The sequence below is a fragment of the Callithrix jacchus genome, chromosome 5, assembly GCF_049354715.1.
Source record: "Callithrix jacchus isolate 240 chromosome 5, calJac240_pri, whole genome shotgun sequence".
NCBI lineage: Eukaryota > Metazoa > Chordata > Mammalia > Primates > Cebidae > Callithrix > Callithrix jacchus.
In genome coordinates this window covers 9,347,074-9,366,225 of record NC_133506.1, presented here as the reverse complement: position 1 = coordinate 9,366,225, position 19,152 = coordinate 9,347,074, and the positions used below count along the sequence as shown (strand labels likewise).

The 19,152-nt window shown below is 46.1% G+C and overlaps 1 protein-coding gene across 3 annotated transcripts; it reads left to right on the top strand.

Annotated features, from left to right (window-relative positions):
• The first annotated feature begins 1,998 nt into the window (after window positions 1-1,998).
• LOC100400739 (Ig gamma chain C region) lies at window positions 1,999-18,002 on the top strand. Of its 3 annotated transcripts, none has more exons than XM_035298244.3 (7): window positions 1,999-2,140; window positions 4,223-4,546; window positions 5,346-5,666; window positions 10,444-10,758; window positions 14,919-15,245; window positions 16,338-16,397; window positions 17,019-18,002. In XM_035298244.3, exons 1-7 carry the CDS (start codon window positions 2,077-2,079, stop codon window positions 17,099-17,101), a joined length of 1,494 nt encoding a protein of 497 aa, XP_035154135.3. In that variant the 5' UTR covers window positions 1,999-2,076; the 3' UTR covers window positions 17,102-18,002. The 3 variants fall into 3 exon arrangements, with proteins under 3 accessions (XP_035154135.3, XP_017827385.4, XP_017827386.4); XM_017971896.4 differs by having other exon boundaries at window positions 16,288-16,397; XM_017971897.4 differs by lacking the exon at window positions 16,338-16,397.
• The last annotated feature ends 1,150 nt before the right edge of the window (window positions 18,003-19,152 follow it).

Genomic DNA, 19,152 nt, shown 5'->3' with positions numbered 1-19,152 from the left:
GCACAGGTGTGGATTCCTAGGAGGATCCTGACTGTGTGCATGCATGTGCGTGTGTGTGTGTGTGCAATGCGTGTGTGCCCGTGTGTGTGCAATGCGTGTGTGCCCGTGTGTGTGCAATGCGTGTGTGCCCATGTGTGTGCAATGCGTGTGTGCCCGTGTGTGTGCAATGCGTGTGTGCCCATGTGTGTGCAATGCGTGTGTGCCCGTGTGTGTGCGTGCATGTGCGTGTGTGTGTGCAATGCGTGTGTGCCCGTGTGTGTGCAATGCGTGTGTGCCCGTGTGTGTGCAATGCGTGTGTGCCCGTGTGTGTGCAATGCGTGTGTGCCCATGTGTGTGCAATGCGTGTGTGCCCGTGTGTGTGCAATGCGTGTGTGCCCGTGTGTGTGCAATGCGTGTGTGCCCGTGTGTGTGCATGCATGTGCGTGTGTGTGTGTGTGCAATGCATGTGTGCCCGTGTGTGTGCAATGCGTGTGTGCCCATGTGTGTGCAATGCGTGTGTGCCCGTGTGTGTGCAATGCGTGTGTGCCCGTGTGTGTGCAATGCGTGTGTGCCCATGTGTGTGCATGCAGTGGGGATACCTAGTCCGCTGCACGTTCTCTCTTATGCACAGTCTGATCCAGGTTCATAGCTTCCCCCCCGGAGTCCATGCTGCAGGCTCTTCCTCCTAGGCCCTCATGCCAATCGTCATTTCTCTTGAGTGGGATGCTCTGAGCTTGGCTCCCCCTTCAATGGGGGTCTCCCCATGAACCTCACCCCCTTGCCACTCTGTATGGAGGAAGCTTGAGCTGCTGCCCTGCCACCCTGTCACTCTGCCCTGCCATCTCTTTTCAACTCTTTTTCCTCTGGCTCAGAGCAACATCAAAGTGGATTAGTGAATCCACTGTTGCTTCAGCAGACACCGGAAAAGGAGCCAGCCTCCTCCTCCAGCAGGCGCCCAGTCTCTAGGAGTCACTTTGCAGTGCCTTGCTTGGCTGGGTGGCGGTGGGGGTTGTGAGGTCAGGGGGAGTTTCCATCACAGTCTCCCCCAGGCTGACAACTCCTCTCGATCCTCTCCCTCCATGCCAGCGGAGTGTATAGACCCCAAAGAGACGGTATGGCTGGGGAGCAGGCTGGGCTCGGCTGCTTTGTAATCAGTCTTGAGAACATACCTGGCCCCAAAGGTCCATTTGTTGTTATCGAGTGTCTATTCTGTGCCCAGCACTGTGTGGCTACTGCTGACAGCCATGAACAAATGGCAGTAGTCTTCAGGGGAAACCGCTTTTCATGAGGGAAACGGATAAAAACAAATCAGTATTCATCAGGGCTAACCACTGGAAAGCCAAGTAAAGCAGGGTAAGGAGATGGAGAGAGACAAAAGGGAGAGGCTGTTTTCACAGGGAGCTCACAGAAACCGGTGGCTGCGTTTCAAATTCACCTTTCCCCAACATGGAGCCTAGCAGACAATTCTGGGCCATGGGAAATCCACGCTGACATCATGCAAGCCTAGTTAAGGCAAGGGTTGGGTTTCAAAGTCTAGGCTCTTTCTTGGTTGCACGTAGTTGTGTATGTCAAGGCTCACTTCTCAACCCTCTGGGCCCATGTCTGATCCATTCTGCATTCCCAGAAGCCGTGTCTGGCAACTGAAGATTTGGTTACACTAGTGACCAAGGACAGGGCAGGCTCTTGATGCTGCTTGTTCGGCATGGAGGAGCCTCCAGGCGAAGGGACATCAAGACTCAGCATATCACAGGCCAGCTCTGTGGCCTGAAGCTTCAGGCAGAGCTCAGCCACTTCCCAGTCTTGCTCACGGGGAACCAGAGACAATCAGAACTCAGTCAAAGGCCCCAGATGTCTCTCTGGCTGGAGAACTCAGGCCTGAAGGTTTGGGGCTTGGAAGGAGCCCTTGACCACAGTGACCACTTCTCTCACTGTGGCTCAAACCCTTGCTCCAGGCACGGCAGGGAATGGGGTGGGCTGACCAGCTGGAAAGTATAAGGCCGGCTCCAGAGGCTGGCCAGTGGCTCCCGGGCTCTTTCAGGGCCGTATCCAGTGGTTGTCCAGGAACAGACGAGGAGCGCTGTGAGTGAATCTCTCACCATGGCCACTACACCTGGGTGGGCCCTGGGCTCCCTCCTGCCTACCCTTCTGCTGGGATTCACAGGTGAGTCCTGATTCCTGCCCAGAGAGACTCTCAGGGCAGGCATGGAGATTCCCAGGAATGACCAAATACAGCCTCTGTGTCTTCCTGAAGGGAGACTGAGGCTCAAAGGATGTGACTGAGCTGCTTTCCTGCCAGACTGGTGCTGGTTTTCATCTTTTCTTCGATGTAGCTCTTGGGGGTAAAGGGAATTGGTGGGAGCTTGGGGATCAGAGGAGGAAGTGACCTAAGGGTGAGGGGCTCAGGAGAGGTCAGGGGGAAAAGAGGAGCCCACCTCCCAGTTTTCCTGACATCAATTCTAGTCTGGGTGTCTACCTGTTCTAGGTCAGAGAGGGTGTAAGGGTGAGAAAGACGAGAGAGAGAGAGAGAAGGAGAGAGAGAGGAGTTGCCTGAGTGATGGAGCCCCCGGCATTGGAGGCATGAAAGAGTTCTAGACCCAAAGTCAGACAGGTCTCCTCACCCTCCCTCCTTAGCCACTGACAGGCCGTGTGACCTTGAACAAGTCACAAAACCTTTCTGAGTCTCTGTTTTCTCTTCTGGAAAGTGAAGACAATAATACCAGCCTCCCATGGTTGGGATGTGGAGGGAAAGGAGCACACACAGCCGAAAGTGTTTTTAGGCCCACACAGTGCTGTGTGCGGGTGGGGTGATGAAGGCAGAGCACAGTTAGAAGGTACCAGAGCTAAGAGGACAAGTTCCTGTGGCCTCTGCGCTGCCCTCCGCCACCTGTCATCCTGCTTGTCATTGGTTGGTTATTTACCTTCTTCCCCTGTGACCTGACCAGATACTTCTCGAGGGTAGGGGTCCTGTCTGACCTATCTCTGTGGCCTCAGCACCCAACTCTTGATGTGGTTCAGGGCAGGGGCTCAGGGAATGCTGTGAAGACTTGGAGAGGTTCCTGCTCCAGAGCTCTGCAGGGCTGTCCTTAGGAGGAGGGGCGAGTCTCATCCTGCAGTTTTCCTGGGAAAATTCTGGGAAACAGATCCCAGGTTATATCCCAGAAGCAGGAAATATTTTGTCATAGTCCTAGCTTCGTGTAAGGGTGAATGGAGCTGCTTCTTGGGAGAGATCTCCCTGTCACTAGAGGTAAGCAAGCAGATGCCGGGTGTCTAGCGAGCTGTTGATGGGAGGAACCCGAGTAGGAGGGGTGACCATCCCTGTTGGGGTGCTTCTTAACTTCACACTCAAGTCCTGATAAACTTACATCCAAAAGGAAATCCTGATTCATCACCATTCCCTTCCTATCCTAAGTCAGTCTTTCCCAGCTCTTCCCGTCTCAGAAAGTAGAGCTACCACCCACACAGCTGCTCTAGAGAAAACCTGGGAATTGTTGATCCATAATTCATTCTGCGCCTCAACCCGATCCTGTCCATCACTGAGTCATGTGGGTTGTAGCTTCCAAATGTGTCTCGAGTCACCCTAGGCCAGGCCACCATCACCTTGGCCTGCAGGCCCGGACCAGCTTCCCCTCTGGTCTCCCTGCCTCCATTCCTGCCACCTCCTTCCCATTCTTCACACAGCGACCCCAGTTATCCTCTAAAAAATGGACATCAGACCCCTTTGCCGCTAAGTTAAAGTCTCTTGCTTCCCATCACTCTTAGAATAGAATCAAGATCATCACCATGGCCCACAGGCTCTTCTCAGTCTGGACCCTTTTGCCATGACACGAGGGTCCTACAGACTTCTTGGGTTCTCAAGCACACCGAGGTCTTCCTGCCCGAGGGCCTTCTCTCCTGCTGTCCCCGCTGCCTGGGATGTGCTTCCTGTGTCCCTTCCCACGGCCAGCTCCTATTCATTCCTGTTTCAGCTCAGTGATCACCCCTTCAAGGAATTCTTCCCCAGCTGCCCTTCTAGAATAAGTCCTCTCCATATTCTTCATCTGTACACTCTTCAGGTTTCCTTGAGGGCCTTGGACCCAGTGGTAGTCACATTTACATTTGCTTGTTTTCTTGTGATCACATGCCTATATGCTGCCTGAGGACAGACCCAGATATGGCACATAGTAGGTCCCCAGGGTCTGACACACCTCTGGTGCTGCATGTGTCCCACCCTCAGTGTGCAGTCACAGTCACTCTCTTTCCTTAGCTGGACAGCCCTTCATCTCTCTGACTGGTCCGTCTCAGAGGACAACCCCTGGAGATTCGGTGCCTTTCAACTGTACTGCTGGCCCCTTCAACTCCCAGCACTTCTCCCGGGACTTCAATGTTACCTGGTTGAAGGACAGTGATGAACATCCAGCCTCAGCCCAGCGCCTGGTGCCTGACAATGAAGGCAATGACTTCATCACCAGCAAGGCATGGGTGACACTGGCCCGACAGGATGTCTCATCGGAGATCACCTGCAAAGTCACCCACAGGGCCCTGGCAGAGCCCTTGCAAAGGACCATGAAGCTCTCCCAAGTACTCCGAGGTGAACGGGCAGTCGGGTGGGGTGGACATTCGCCTTGGGAACATCAGCTTTCAGGGTTTTTGCCCAAAGCCGCATTTCATGAATGGGGAAATATAATTCCTCATTGATTTCTGATCATGTGTATAGTGGTTATAAGTGCCGATTCCAGGGACTCGCTGACTGTCTGGGTTTAATCCTAGCTGTGCCACTTTATAACTTGTGGGATCTTGCAAGTTACTTGACTATTTGGTGCCAGTTTCTTTATATAATGGGAATAAAATGAAGACCTTCTTCATAGTGACCTGTGAAGATTAAATGAGTTACTCCTTGTAAAACATGCATAGCAGTGCCTGGCATGCAGTAACTTCCTTACGAACGTGTGATCTTGTTATTATCTGGTCCCAGACTCCCTTTCTAAACATCTTCGTTCTATTAATGTCATTGTTATGGTTTTTTAAAATTTAAAACATTTATTACTCATTTAATGATAATGAACATCCACTGTGTGCCGGCCACAGTGCTCAGTGCTGGGGATACAGCAACGAGCAAAATAAAGTCCCTGTCCTCATGGGCGTCACCGTCTACTAATTCTCAAAATTATATTTTCTGATATGAAATATTTCAAAAATACAGAATATAGCAGACACCGATGGACCCTTACCCATATTTAATGAATATTAATATTTAGCCATTTTTGCTTTAGATCACATATACAAGAAAAAATTATTTCTTTAAAAAAAGGCAGGAGACCTTGAGGCTGGTCCCTGGGAGAAGGAAGGGGCCGGTCTCAGCAGACCCCTCTTCCTATTCCACTGTCTAGTTGTCCCCACCCTGAAGATCACCACCGAACACTCTGGGACCAGTGTACGTGCACAAGACAGAGTGAATCTCACCTGCCACGTCCATCACTTCTATCCCCGCCGCCTGCAACTCACCTGGATGCAGAACAGGCGCATGATCCAGACCCTGGAGTCCCCTCAGGCCACCAGAAATCCAGATGGGACATACTCTCTGGAGCACACGTGGCAGGCAGAGGTCACGCTGGATGAGCAGGAGTTTGCTTGCTGGGTGGTCCACGATGAGCAGCCTCCGCTCAAGACCAACATCACCCTGCAAGCCCAGGAGCACAGGCAGGGGAAAGGTGGGTGCAGCCTCTGGCCCAGCCCCTCTGGGCATCCCTTGTGGGCAGCATGGCTGGGGAGGGTCAGAGACTCAGGGTGGCATTGGATGAAGGAGAAGGAAGAAAGGATACCTTTGCTGGTGACAGAACTGTCACCCATTCATCCCCAAACTCCACTCCTCACTCCTTCCTCCACACCCTCCCCAAAAAGAAGGGGTGGGTTTCCCCTTCCCTAATTCCATGCATTTTGATGTTGAAAGTTCTCCACCTTAACACCTGACTGCAAGAAATGGCAAAGATTAAGGACTGTTGAGCACCAAAGTCCCTTCTAGAAAGGCTATTAATCAAGACTGGTGCAGTTGGAAGTTTCTGGATGGCAGTTTTAAAGAGAGGCCAGAATTCTGGACTTAGCTGGAAAAGGGTCCATGCAAGGCCTTACATAAGGTCTGGACAGGCCCTTACACGGGGTCAGACAGACCCTTCCCTAGGGTCAATGCAGGCTCTTACATGGAGTCAAGACAGATCCTTCTCCTCCTCTGCCCTTCCTTTTCCTCCTTGCTTTCCTTCTCCTTCCCTCCTCTTTTTCCTTGTCTTCTTCACTTTCTTCCTTTTTTTGAGTGTTTTTATATTATCTTTTTTTGGCTTGATTTAGGTTCAGGGGTCCATGTGCAGATTTTCATATGGGTTAATTGTGTGTTGGGGGAGTTTGGCGTGCAGCCTCTGTTATTTTTTGACTTTTTAATAATGGCTGGTGTGGGAGGGTACTCATCATGGTGTTGTTTGTTTTTTTGCTTGTTAATTTATCCAAGTTCCGTACAGATTCTGGATCTTAGCCCTTTGTCGCATGCATAGTTTGCAGATATTTTCTCTCATTTTGTGGGTTGTCTGTTGGCTCTGCTGAGAGTTTCTTTGGCTGGTCTTGCTTTCTAGAATCTCTCTCTCTCTCTCTCTCTCTCTCTCTCTCTTTCTCTCTCTCTCTCTCTCTGTGTGTGTGTGTGTGTGTGTGTGTGTGTGTGTGTCCTCAAACGATTTTCTCCACAAGAGAAAGCTGTCTGTCGGCGTTCAGACCCCAAAGTTCCTTTGCTCCAGCTCAGATCAGCTTGGGAGAATGAGTTACTGGTCCAGAGGGGGCCGGCTGGGTGGTGGGGGCGGACGGGGTCTGAGAGGGTGGGTGGGGGTTACTAGGATTGACCGGGCCTGGCAAGCTGGGGGTAAACCAGCATATAGACTCACAGCTCTCCAGATCCACATGAAGCGGGAAAGGACAGTCCCCTGCCGGCAGTGAGGGTGTATGCCTCCGTGCAGGAGGGTTACACACAGGCCCCTGCCAGAGCAAGGGTGCAAGGGTGCACGGGTGCAAGGGTGCAAGGGTGCACGGGTGCCGGACCCGCAACAACAGCCCGTCTGCATTCACACCAGGGTGCTCCAGCCCCCATTCTCTCTCTCCCTGACACAACTGGCCTCTGTCTGGCTGCTGTAAGAATTCTCAAGGGGAATGATCCCACTCAGCTTTCAATTTCCCCATGCTTTTTTTTTTTTTTTGTATTTCTGTTGTCCAGCAGAAATAAGAAAAACACTCACCCAGCAGGATGTACAGGTCTGGCTGAAAAACTCCAAACTGGTCCTTTTGGATCAGAAGCAAGTTACAATATTTCTTTATTGACTCACGCTGAGGTTTTCTTCTCTTACTGTCCTCTTTCGCCTGCATACCGCATATCTGTCCCACTGCTGCAAGATTAACTCCCTGGGAGCACCCCTTCCATTATACAGCTCCCCTATGTAGCTTTGTGGGGCCCCATGATCTGCAGGGGGAAGGGCAGCCCCTTCCTTTTCTGGCATTTAGGTCCCTTTCTATTTGGTGTTAACAAAGAGGTGCAGCTATCCTTCCCTAACCTGGCCCATAAAAGCCTTCATCAGCAACTCCAGCTCTTCTGCTCTCCCCATGCTGTGTCTCCATTCCTACTGGCTGACACCCACTGAGCATATACTGCACCCTAGGCATCCTCAGATATGTTATCTGTTCCTACAACAGAGCCCAGAGCTATCACAGGGAGCCAGCTCTCAGAGGTCCCAAACAGCAGAGCTGGGGTTAAAATGCAGGCACGCCTGTTCAAAAATTCAATGTGATTTTCTGCATTTTTCTTTCCTATCCTGCCTGAGAATGCAAAGCTCAGTGTTATCTCAAGTCTCTGCTAAAATCTCAATTTTAAATGCTATATTCTTGATATTTATTTCTTCCTGGATTGTGTAGTCTTATCTGGCCATACCATTAAGTTCTCACAACTGGGACTTAAACCACAAGGGCATTCTGAGAATCCCCTAGCCTGGGGTTTGATTCCATTTACACAGGTCTTTCACAATTAGACACTCACATCCTTGAAGCAGGGACTGGCTCTTGTGTTTCAAGGTGGCCAAACTTTGGAGTCAAACAGATCAGTGTCCCCAGCCACATGACCTAAGACAAAACAACTCCTTTTCTTTTTTTTGAGATGGAGTTTTGCTCTTGTTGCCCAGGCTGGAGTGCAGTGGTGTGCTTTCAGCTCACTGCAATCTCTGCCTCCCAGGTTCAAGTGATTCTCCTGTCTCAGCCTCCCAAGTAGCTGGGATTACGGGCATGTACTACCACTCCTGGCTAATTTTGTATTTTTAGTAGAGACAGGTTTTCACCATGTTGGTCTGTCTGGTCTCGAACTCCTGACTTCAGGTGATCCACCTGCCTCAGCTTCCCAAAGTGCTGGGATTACAGACGTGAGCCACTGTGCCCAGCTGCAACTCTTTTTCTGGGTCAAGTTCCCCATCGGTGCAATGACAATTGTTACACTCACCTCAAAGAGCCCTGCTTAGGATTCCTTTCCTTGACTCCTGCCTGGCATCTGGACAGTGCAAGTTCTCTGCAATGACTACATGCAGTGTCCATAGTGCCTAGTTCAGAGCTGAGCTGCAAGTAGGGCAATATTGAAGGTCATTGATTAATATAGAGCCAACTGTGCAGAAGGAGAGGCAGCTGTGATGCGACAGAAAAAAGCCTTGACTTGGAGTCAGAGCTCCTGGGTCACAATATTAGTTCTGTTCACTGTGAGGCCCTTGGATGAGTCAGTAACCCTCTCTGAGGCTTTTCTTTTTATCTGTTAATATTAAAAATATGATTAAGAATAATTCCTTGGAAGGTCATTGTGAGCATGTGATGCTGACAGTTACCATTTATATGGTGATTACTGTGTGCCACATATCTACACCAGTTACATCCCTTAATTTATTGATTAACTCTGAAAGAAATGCAAATCAAAACCACAGTGAGGTACCACCTCATGCCAGTCAGAATGGCTAGTATTAAAAAGTCAAAAATTAAAGAGGCTGGCAAGGCTGTGGAGAAATAGGAACGCTTTTACATTGTTGATGGGAATGTAAATTCATTCAATCATTGTGGAAAACAGTGTGGCAGTTCCTCAAGGACCTAAAACCAAAAGTATCATTTGACCCAGCAATCCCATTACTGGGTACATACCCAAAGGAATATAAATCATTCTATTACAAAGATACATACATGGGTATGTTCATTGCAGCACTACTCTCAATAGCAAAGCAGTAAAATTAATTCCTTGACATGGAATCAACACAAATGCCCATCATGAATATGCTGGATAAATAAAATGTGGCACATATACACCATGGAATGCTATGCAGCTGTAAAAAGGAATGAGATTGTGTCCTTTGCAGGGACATGGATAAAGCTGGAAGCCATTATCCTCAGTGGCTAATGCAGGAAGAGAAAATCAAACCCGTTCTCACTCATAAGTTGGAGCCACAGTAAGTACACACGGACACAGGGAGGAGAACAACACACACCAAGGCCTGTTATGGCATGTGAGGGGAACGAGAGCATCAGGACCGATAGGAATGCATGCAGGGCTTACTACCTAGGTGACGGTTTGACAGCAAACCACCATGGCACACGTTTACCTATGTAACAAACCTGCACATTCTGCGCATGTATCCCAGAACTTAAAGTAAAATCAAATTTAAAAAAGAAAAGAAAAATGTACTTCATCAAACCTAATGGCTAAATAAACGAGGGAAGTCTGAATTTAATTATACTCCAGATATAAAAATGGGATGAACAATTATTATAAAATTTAAACCATTTTCTATTAAAAAATCATTCCCATTTTACAGATGAGAAAACTGAGGCTTAGAGAGTTAAGTTTCTTGGGCTCCAGTGGAGAGTTGGAAATGTAAACTTGGGTTGAGTGAGATCCCAAAGTCTATGCTCCAAATTTCTTCTCTATGATTCTAACCTCTTCTCCATGGCCCGGCCTCTGAGAAGAGAGGTTCTCTTCCATTTTCAAACACTGAAGGTAGCGCTGGGTGACAGTCAGGGGCACAGACCATGGAGCCTGACTGCCTATAAGATCCCTAGTTCTGCCACTGACTAGTGGATCTTAGACAAATTATTTATCCTGCCTGGGCCTCAGTTTCCTCATCTGTGAAATGGGGATAGTAACAGCTCCCACTTCTGAGGGCTGCTGTGAGAACTCTGATTAGGGAAGAGCCTGTAGGCAGGGTGAGTGCCATGTGGGTGTTCACTATGCAGTGTCCATAGGAGTTGAAACTGCTGTTGCCCATTGCTACAGGTTCATTGTCCTCTGATATCAGATTCAGAAACTGGTTCCTAGCAGAACATAACCTCTCAATCTTATAAAAGAGGAAGCAATGGGCTTCTTGGCAGATGCTGTGGATTTGTTTATGCTGGGACTCAGGCACCTCTGTGCCCTCTCATGGGAGGGGTCTATCATTGCAGGCAGGAGTGCCCAGCCTCAGCCTCACAAGTTGCAAGGCCCCCTTCAGCGATCTGAACCTGGCACAAGGATCCGATTGACCTACACATCCTCTGGCTTCTTGACAAACCAGGTTACTGTGACCTGGCTTAAAAACAAACATGAGCTCCCAAAGCCCCAGACCAGCGTCCGCCGCAGTGGACACACCTACAATGTGACCAGCAGTGTGCTCGTCCCGCTGACAGATGATGATGTGCTCTCCCACGTCATTTGCTATGTCGAGCACAAGTTGATGCTAATTTTCCAGAAAACCATTGATCTGGACCAGTACCTCCGGGGTAAGATCTTTCTCTCTGCTAAGCTGAGGTAGTGCAGAGTTGGGGTGGGGACTTCACTGAGCCTCAGTCTCCTCAATGAAAAATGAGGAAGAACCCCCAATGATAAGTAAGCACATCCCTCATTTCATTGAGGCAAGAATGTAGTGAAATAACACCTGTCAGGTGCTTACTTAACACGTGCCTTGCTCATACTAACCACCCAGAAGTGGCCACTGTTGTTGTTAATTATTATTATTATTGTTCTCAGCGCTTCTCAGAATTCAGTCCTTTCATCTGTAGACTGGTGACAGATACCTTCCTGGAATCAGGACATCTTCCAGATTGATGACAGATACTAGTGATCTTGTGCAGAAATAGGAATGCTTTTACACTGTTGGTGGGAGTGTAAATTAGTTCAACCATGTGGAAGACAGTGTGGTGTTTCCTCAGGGATCTAGAACCAGAAATACCGTTTGATCCAGCAATCCCATTACTGGGTGTATACCCAAAGAAATAGAAATCATTCTATTACAAAGATACCTACACGGGTATATATCTTTGGAGACAGGATATCTTCTGGGAATTCAATTTTATTATTATTATTATTATATATTGAGAAGAATTGAAGGGCTTGGGGAACTAAATTCTAGGGCCTATGATGTCTTTAGATGGGTTGAACCAATGCTTGGCAGATCTGTGAGTTCCATGATGTCATACCTAGAAGAAATCACGTCATGCCAAGAAGGAATCTTACTGATCATCCCATTGTTCTGACAACGGTAAAAGCCAGAGAAGGCAAGTGAGTGGTCCGAGGTTGCACAGCGGTAACATTAGTTCCTTGAATGTATTTTGGACTTTAGAATCTACAGAATATGTCTCCCTTCATTTTCTCATCCACAAAATAGGGGGAGAAGTATGCTATTATCACGGAAGTAACCACATCATGTTGCATGGAGGAAGCTATTGGTAGTAATGTTTTGAACATTTACAGCACACGGACAGGACAGCACGCTCACGTACATGGACTTGGATGTGTAGAACTGCCCCATACTGTTCTTCCTGTTTGTGGCTTACAGTAGGAAGCTGAGGCTCCAAGAAGTGAAGGCTGTAAAGCGGCGAGCGGGAAACTCTGGTGTGAATTCCAGCTTCCAGCTCTGCTCTATCTACCAGCTGTGGGGTCTCCTGCAAGTTGCTTATGTTCTCCTGTCCTCAGTATCTTTGTCTGTAAAATAGAGAAATGATAGTGCAGGGAATCTTCCTTCTCTGAGTATTTATTGTCATTCTCTGGAGGTAGGACCATTGTGTTGAGAAGCAAAAGTCATAGGAAATACAATTTTTCAAAAACAGATTGATTACGTGTAAAATTGGCTCCCACTCCAAGCCCCTCCCTACTCAGCACTGCGTGCATCTCAGGGCTGTGCTTCCTCTCATGGAAACATCTTGTGGGTGTCTTTATTTGGGTTTCCCTGAAAGCAGAGCCTGAACCCAGCACTTAGAGGCAGGTGGTTTGGGGTGATGCTGAGAGGCTGGGATGAAGAGGAGGGAGAAAGACACTAGCCCTGCAGGAGGGCAACCAAGAGAGACTGAGTTACGGAGCTGGGTGCCCCTGTGGACAACTGGCACCGAGTGTCACTGGAGACTCTCTGAAGAACTGGGTAGACTATGTCTGAGAATTGTCTCATGAAGGAGGAGAAATGGGGATGTGCCTGCAGTGGGCAGGTGGCATTCCATGTTTATAGGGAAATCTGAGGCAGAGAAGAGGAAAGGGTTTTGGAAGCCCAAGGTGGGACTCGGTGTGAGTGGTACTGCCTCGCACCACCGCCTTGAGGTCAGGCAGCTGGGCGAGGAGGCGTGGAGCCCAGAGACCCTCTACTATAGGAGGTTGGTCTTGCCCTGGTTGAAGTGTGGCCAACCTCACACCATCTTGTGCAAATAGAATCCATATCCATTGCAAAGTGCAATCTGAGATCTTGCAAAAAGTTGTATTACGGGAAGTTGAGGCTGATGATATTGGGGAGCTGCAGGGATCACAGGCAAAGCCTTTGAGTGTTAAAAATGGAATCACAATAATAAGAAAAAATTCATGATGATAATAATACTGTGGGCGCTTCAAAAGAGAGCACACTGATTAAAAGAGACCCCTATGAAAATTGATAGAACACTCAAATAATTTCAAATAATTTTTCAAAATTATGTTTTAATGATTGTGCTATAAATGTGAGATTTGAAATGAAGAATTTGTTGGTACTATAGTATGAATTCTCAGGAAAAAATGATGCCAGCTTCTGTCCACTCCCAACACTTATTCTTCTAAGAGTTGGTGCTTCTCTGCAATATATTCTATATTTATATACAAATACAAATTAAGTAAAATTATTTTTTTAAATATAAATGCTTTTCAAGATGAAGTTCCAACCAATTCCTTTTTTACAATCTCTATGAAATTGAGGGCTGATTTTGTATAGGCTCCTTCTAAGTAGTACTTTTTTTTTTTTTTATACCAAGAAGCTTCAGCATTTACCTTATTTGGTTTTGTGAGAATTAAGCGAGAAAAAGCATGCACACTGCCTCAAACGTTGACATTCGGTGGATGGGAGCCGTTGTTGTCAGCTGTGCTCAGGCCTTTGTCCTCCCAACACTGGCCCCAACACCGCATGGCTAGGAAAACTCACTGGTGGTTGAAATGGGCCATCTCAGCCTCTTACCCTTTTTATTTGTTATTTTTTCGTCCTTGCCACCTAGAACCCATGACAATTGCTTAAGGGCAGCTTACCCTGCCCTGTTCTCCATGGGCACCACCCCAGTTGCCAGGCCTTCAATACCTGGAGTCCTCCATTCTCAGGCCTTGCTCTTTGTGTGGTGAGATCCCTGTGCTCTCCCTGTGTGCTGAAGAAGAAAGACTAAGTGCAAGCAATAAGCTCATGGAGGGTGTCAGCCTCAGCTGCCATTAGCAACATCATTGATAGAATTTTACAAGTCTGGGCAGGTTGAGGGTGAGAAAAGAATATTTGGGAGTTGGATTCTTGTAACTCCTTCACAATGCACTACTGAAAGAGTTGCTTCCTCTACCCTAGACCAAGAGCTGAAATCTCACTTAACTAGACCCATGAGAGCTGATCTGACCTCAGAGACTTTCATAGTTTTAGAGTCTTAGAAACAGAGGGAAAGTGGCTTGCATCAGATCTTGCAGTTGACTGTGGTGTCAGAGCAAGGACCAGAATCCAGATCTCCCAGTCCTCAGTTTAGTGTTAGAGCTGCACCATGTTGTGTGTTCATAAGAAGTCTACTAAATAATTTAGTGTTTTATAGGATTTCAAATTTGTCCAATTTTCCTTATTGTGAATACATTCTATTGCATAGCTGAATATCTGGCTGGAAAATATTCTAGAAGTCATTAGATCATAATTTTGGAAGCCTAGAATCATAAATGCTTATAGCCTTATAGTTTGAGTGTTAGAATAGCATAAAGGTGAAACCTACTGTCTCTGGTGTAATCCCAGCTTTGCTACTTGTGACCTTGGGCAAGTTACTTGACCGCTCTAATCTGAAGTTCCTTCCTATGGAAAATCTTAATATCTTGGATTCTAAGACTTAGAGTTTATGAATCTTCAGATCTTTAAATTATCTAGTCATAGAGTGAGTTAAATGATTTGTAGCTTCTTCACTGGCATTCATACCTCATCTTTTCATCTTTAATGGCCAAAGTGAAAAAGAAAAGAAAGATTAGATAGCTTTCATCAACCCCATCCATCCATCCATCCATCCATCCATCCATCCATCCATCCATCCATCCATTCATCCATCCATGCATCCATCCATCCATCCATCCATCCATCCATCCATCCATCCATCCATCCATCCATGCATCCATCCATCCATCCATCCATCCATCCATCCATCCATCCATGCATCCATCCATGCATCCATTCATCCATCCATGCATCCATCCATCCATCCATCCATCCATCCATCCATCCATCCAAGCATGCATTCACTCATGAATTTGCACTGTCATTCAATCATGCATTTCTTTATGTGTGCATTTGTTAACCAATACCTTAGTATTCCTCTGTGGCAGGCTCTGGTTATGCACTAGGCAGATGACTCCATCATGAAGGAGATCCCAGGCACCTACAGATGGCTTCCCACAATAATTGTTTGCTTTCTCTGGGCTTTATCAGTTCCCCCTGCAGTGACAGTGTCCCAGTCTTCCACCTCCTCCAGCTTGGTGGCTGTTACTTGCTTCGTGCAGAGATTCTATCCACAAAATGTGCACCTCACCTGGCTAGAGGACTGCCGTACACTCAAAGGCATTGAGCAACCCACATCCAAGAAGAATGATGATGGGTCCTATACCCTGGAAAATGTGCTGCTGGTGAATGCATCAGTGCAGGGGCTTGAGCGGGTCCTCACCTGCATGGTGGAACATGAGGGACAGCTTCCCAAACGGGCCAACCTCATACTGTCCACAGCAGCTCACACCACATGTAAGCTCATTGGGAGCACAGGTAAGTTCACCTCTTCTTCTGTGAGTTCCTGGGGTCACTTCTGTATCCTGAGTGGATTTCAGAAGGTACTGGAAGGAGGGGGAGCTTGATAATCAATGAGATCTTATCCCACTTGAGAGTCTGTGATTCCTTAAATAACCAGAATGGTTTCTGGCCAGTGGATTCCTTTAAATCTGTCCATGCTAAACGTTCTTTAATTTCTGTGGAAAGAGTGATCGCCTGGCTCAATCTCCTTCAAAATTCCCAAGAGAGAGTTCAGCTTAGTGCACTTACTTACTACTGGTGCTTCTGAGATGGCTGTCAGCAATGCTCTCTTGTTTAAAATATTTGTTTCAGTTACCTGGAGGCGAGCTTGCCTGTACATAAAACTTGCTTGCATGATGTCTGCTCCAGCGGTAGAATAGGCTTTTCTTGATTCTTGCACAGACACTGCATGCTTCAGTCTGCTCATCTGTGGATAGTGTCTAATAAAATTTCCTAATTCATAGTCTTTATGAAGATTAAATGAATTAACACATGTAAACTTTACATATGGTCTATAATAAATGTCAACTATTGATACTACTATTTGAATTCAGGTAAGATTATTGTAAAATTTAGTTTCCAGTAGTTATGGCTTTGTAAACTTAGGCTGCTGAGTTAATTATCTTCCCATAACCTCAGTTTACTCGTCAAGAAAATGGTGCTAATGATACCAAACTCTTAAGATTGCAGCAAAGTTATGTTAAATGACCACAGGCCTTTGGGACATGGAGGTGATTATATGATACTTGGGTTTGTACCTCTAAAGCTTTGCACAGTGGCTAGTAGGTGTCAGATATTCAAATCAGCATTGGTTGAGCCAAATTCAAGGTGAGGCTTTCAGATCAAGGTCATCTCTTATTTCCAAGACAGAACTAAATGTAGAGAAAAGACATGGGTTTGGAATCAGAATCGAATGCAACCTGCAGCCTCTGGAGCTTCTTGGCTACATGACCTCAGAGAGGGCATTTAAACTCACAGAGCCCCCATGTGATGGCTCCTTCTACCCCTTGGCATTTAGGTCCAGAGATGCCTGCCCTTATCTTTGTGGTTTTCCCTCTGGGCCTCAAGGTGCTGCTGGTGATGAGTTTCACAGTGACCTACATCTGCAGGAGGTGGAACCTGTGACAGGTGAACATAGGATGGGCCTTAGTCTTTGGGACTGGGTGACAGGTTGGCAAGAGGCCTGTAGGGCAAGTCCGCAAAGTCACAGGTGCCCTCAAGGGTGCCCTCAAGCCTAAAGGGAAGGTTGGGAACACCCTTTATTTTCTCCAAATGTTTTTTGGAATTCCCAGAGTCTTTTGGTTCTGTGTATTGTGTAGCACCCTGGGGGTGGAAGGGTTTCAAATTCCATTTTCTGGGACCCCGGAGATGGAGGCAGGGAATCCAAGGTGTGGAGTGGATGACTGCTGAGACCCAAACTCCGGAGTCCCCTAATACACTGTCATATGTTTCTGTTTTCATATGATATATTTTGGAGATGCATAAGGAAAGTATTGCTAAAATCAATGAATAGAACCTATTCACGGGACTTGGAGGTTCTGACTAGTGGCAAAGATGAATGTGGTTATGGGAGAGAGTTTAGAACCCAAAAAGTGGTGTTGGGGTGTAATGAGTAGGGGCTTTATTTCTGATCTGTGCCATGAATCCAGACCACGAAGAATATCTGCCATATAGTAGGTGCTCAATAAATATTTGTGAAATTAATACGTGAATAAACAAATGTGAATGAAAGATTATTTTTCTCTACAGCTCCTGCATGCAGAAACATTAACCTCCAGCCCTTTCCAAGGGCTTCATGTGGGGAGAAGCTGCAGGGACTTACAGGTGACTAAAGACCCTTCAGTTCGTCCCTGGCACCCCCATCATGGACACGCTCCTTTCTGCACACCCTCCCGGTGTTCCTTCCCTCAGACCTTTGGAGCTGAGTCAGGGACGGATTTTATTCATGAGGACTCCAGGGATATCTTGATTCTGATGTACTGAGCTTCAGATTGGCCCTGCTTCTACCCAAGAGAATCAAACTGATCAAGAAAAGAAGTTTCTATTCTGCCCCGTCATGAACAATCCTTAATTTTCAGAGCAGTTTTTACTTTTGAGTAGGGCTTTTGAAAGTATGATTTCATTTGAACACACACGTATTTTGAAATTACTGGTAAGTTGCATAAGCATTTTTCTCTTCTGAAATGTACAAAAAAATACAAACAATATGCATGGATGTACTTCATAAAATATTAACATTTTGCCATCATGTTCTTCAGTTCTTTTCTTTAAAAAAAAAAGACACTGTTCTGAATTTGATGTTTATCATTCTCAAGCATGATTTTATACCTTTTTAACATGTGTAAATCCTTAAGCAATGTATAGGATCAGTCTTCATATTTTTAACATTGTATAAATGCCATGATACTGTACACAGCATTCTAGAACTTTATTTTTTATGCTTAACACAGTTTGCCAGGTTTATTCCTGTTGCTATCTGAAGTCACATTTTATTAATTTTCCACTGTTCTGTGGTCTTCTATTGTAAGACTGTGCTATAATTTATCAATTCTTCTTATAATGTTGAAGCTTCATTCAGTGTTTTGCTGGTACAACTTTGCACAAACATTCTTACATTTGTTTCCTTGGGCACGTGTGGGAGACTTCATCTTGTTCCTCTAGCTTGGTGCACAAAGCTGCAGTACTGGTATTATGTGGGATCTTTCATTGTATAAAAACAAGTTTCTAATTGTTGTTCAAGTTTTACTCTTTCCATTTATGCCTTTCATCTCACTATATATATATATATATATATATATATTAATCTCACTATATATATTAATTATATATATAATTTTTTGAAGGTTTATTGCATTTTTAAAATAGTTACTCTTTTTTTTTCTTGAGGTGGAGTTTTGCTCTTGTTACCCAGACTGGAGTGCAATGGCACGATCTCGGCTCACCACAACCTCCGCCTTCTGGGTTCAAGCAATTCTCCTGCCTCAGCCTCCCGAGTAGCTGGGACTACAGGCACACACCACCATGCCCAGCTAATTTTTGTATTTTTAGTAGAGACAGGGTCTCACCTTGTTGACCAGGATGGTCTCGATCTCTTGACATCGTGATCCACCCGCCTCAGCCTCCCAAAGTGCTGGGATTATAAGCGTGAGCCTTTTAATAAGTTAAAGAGGTAAGGAGTTTTTCTTCCTTCTATTCTAATATTAACATATTTTAAAATCAAACAAAATCAAAAGAAATAATCGCCAGCAGACTTGAATTATAAGAAATATTAGCAGCCACCCTACAGGCACTAAGAAAATGACACCAGATGTAAATCTGGATCCATACAAAAGAATGAAGAACAGAAAAAGTAAATAGATGCATAAATTTAAAAGACATTTAAGCGAAACTCTGTAAATGGTAAGTGAATATTTAAAGCTAAAAATAATAATGCAATGTGGGTGTTGTGATAATAATGTATCAATATCATACAATACATGGAACAACAGCACCAAGGCTGGGAGAGCGAATTGGATACACACTGCCAGAGTATTCCTATGCCGTACATACAGTGCTATCAATGTTGGCACTTCTTTTTCAGGATCACTGTATACTTTTATATTTTTTTATGTCATTTACAAACAGCTTTATAAACCTCGTGCATTTTTATTATATTTATCTTTTTAAGACTTAAATATAAGATTTGGAACTATAAAAAGAAGAAAACTTGGAAAAAGCTCTTCCAAAACGGAGTCTCACTCCATCGCCCAGGCTGGAGTGCACAGGCGCGATCTTGGCTCACTGCAACCTCCACCTCCTGGGTTCTAGCAATTCTCCTCCCTCAGCCTCCCAAGGAGCTGGGATTACAGGTGCTCACCACCACATCTCACTATACTTTCCTGGT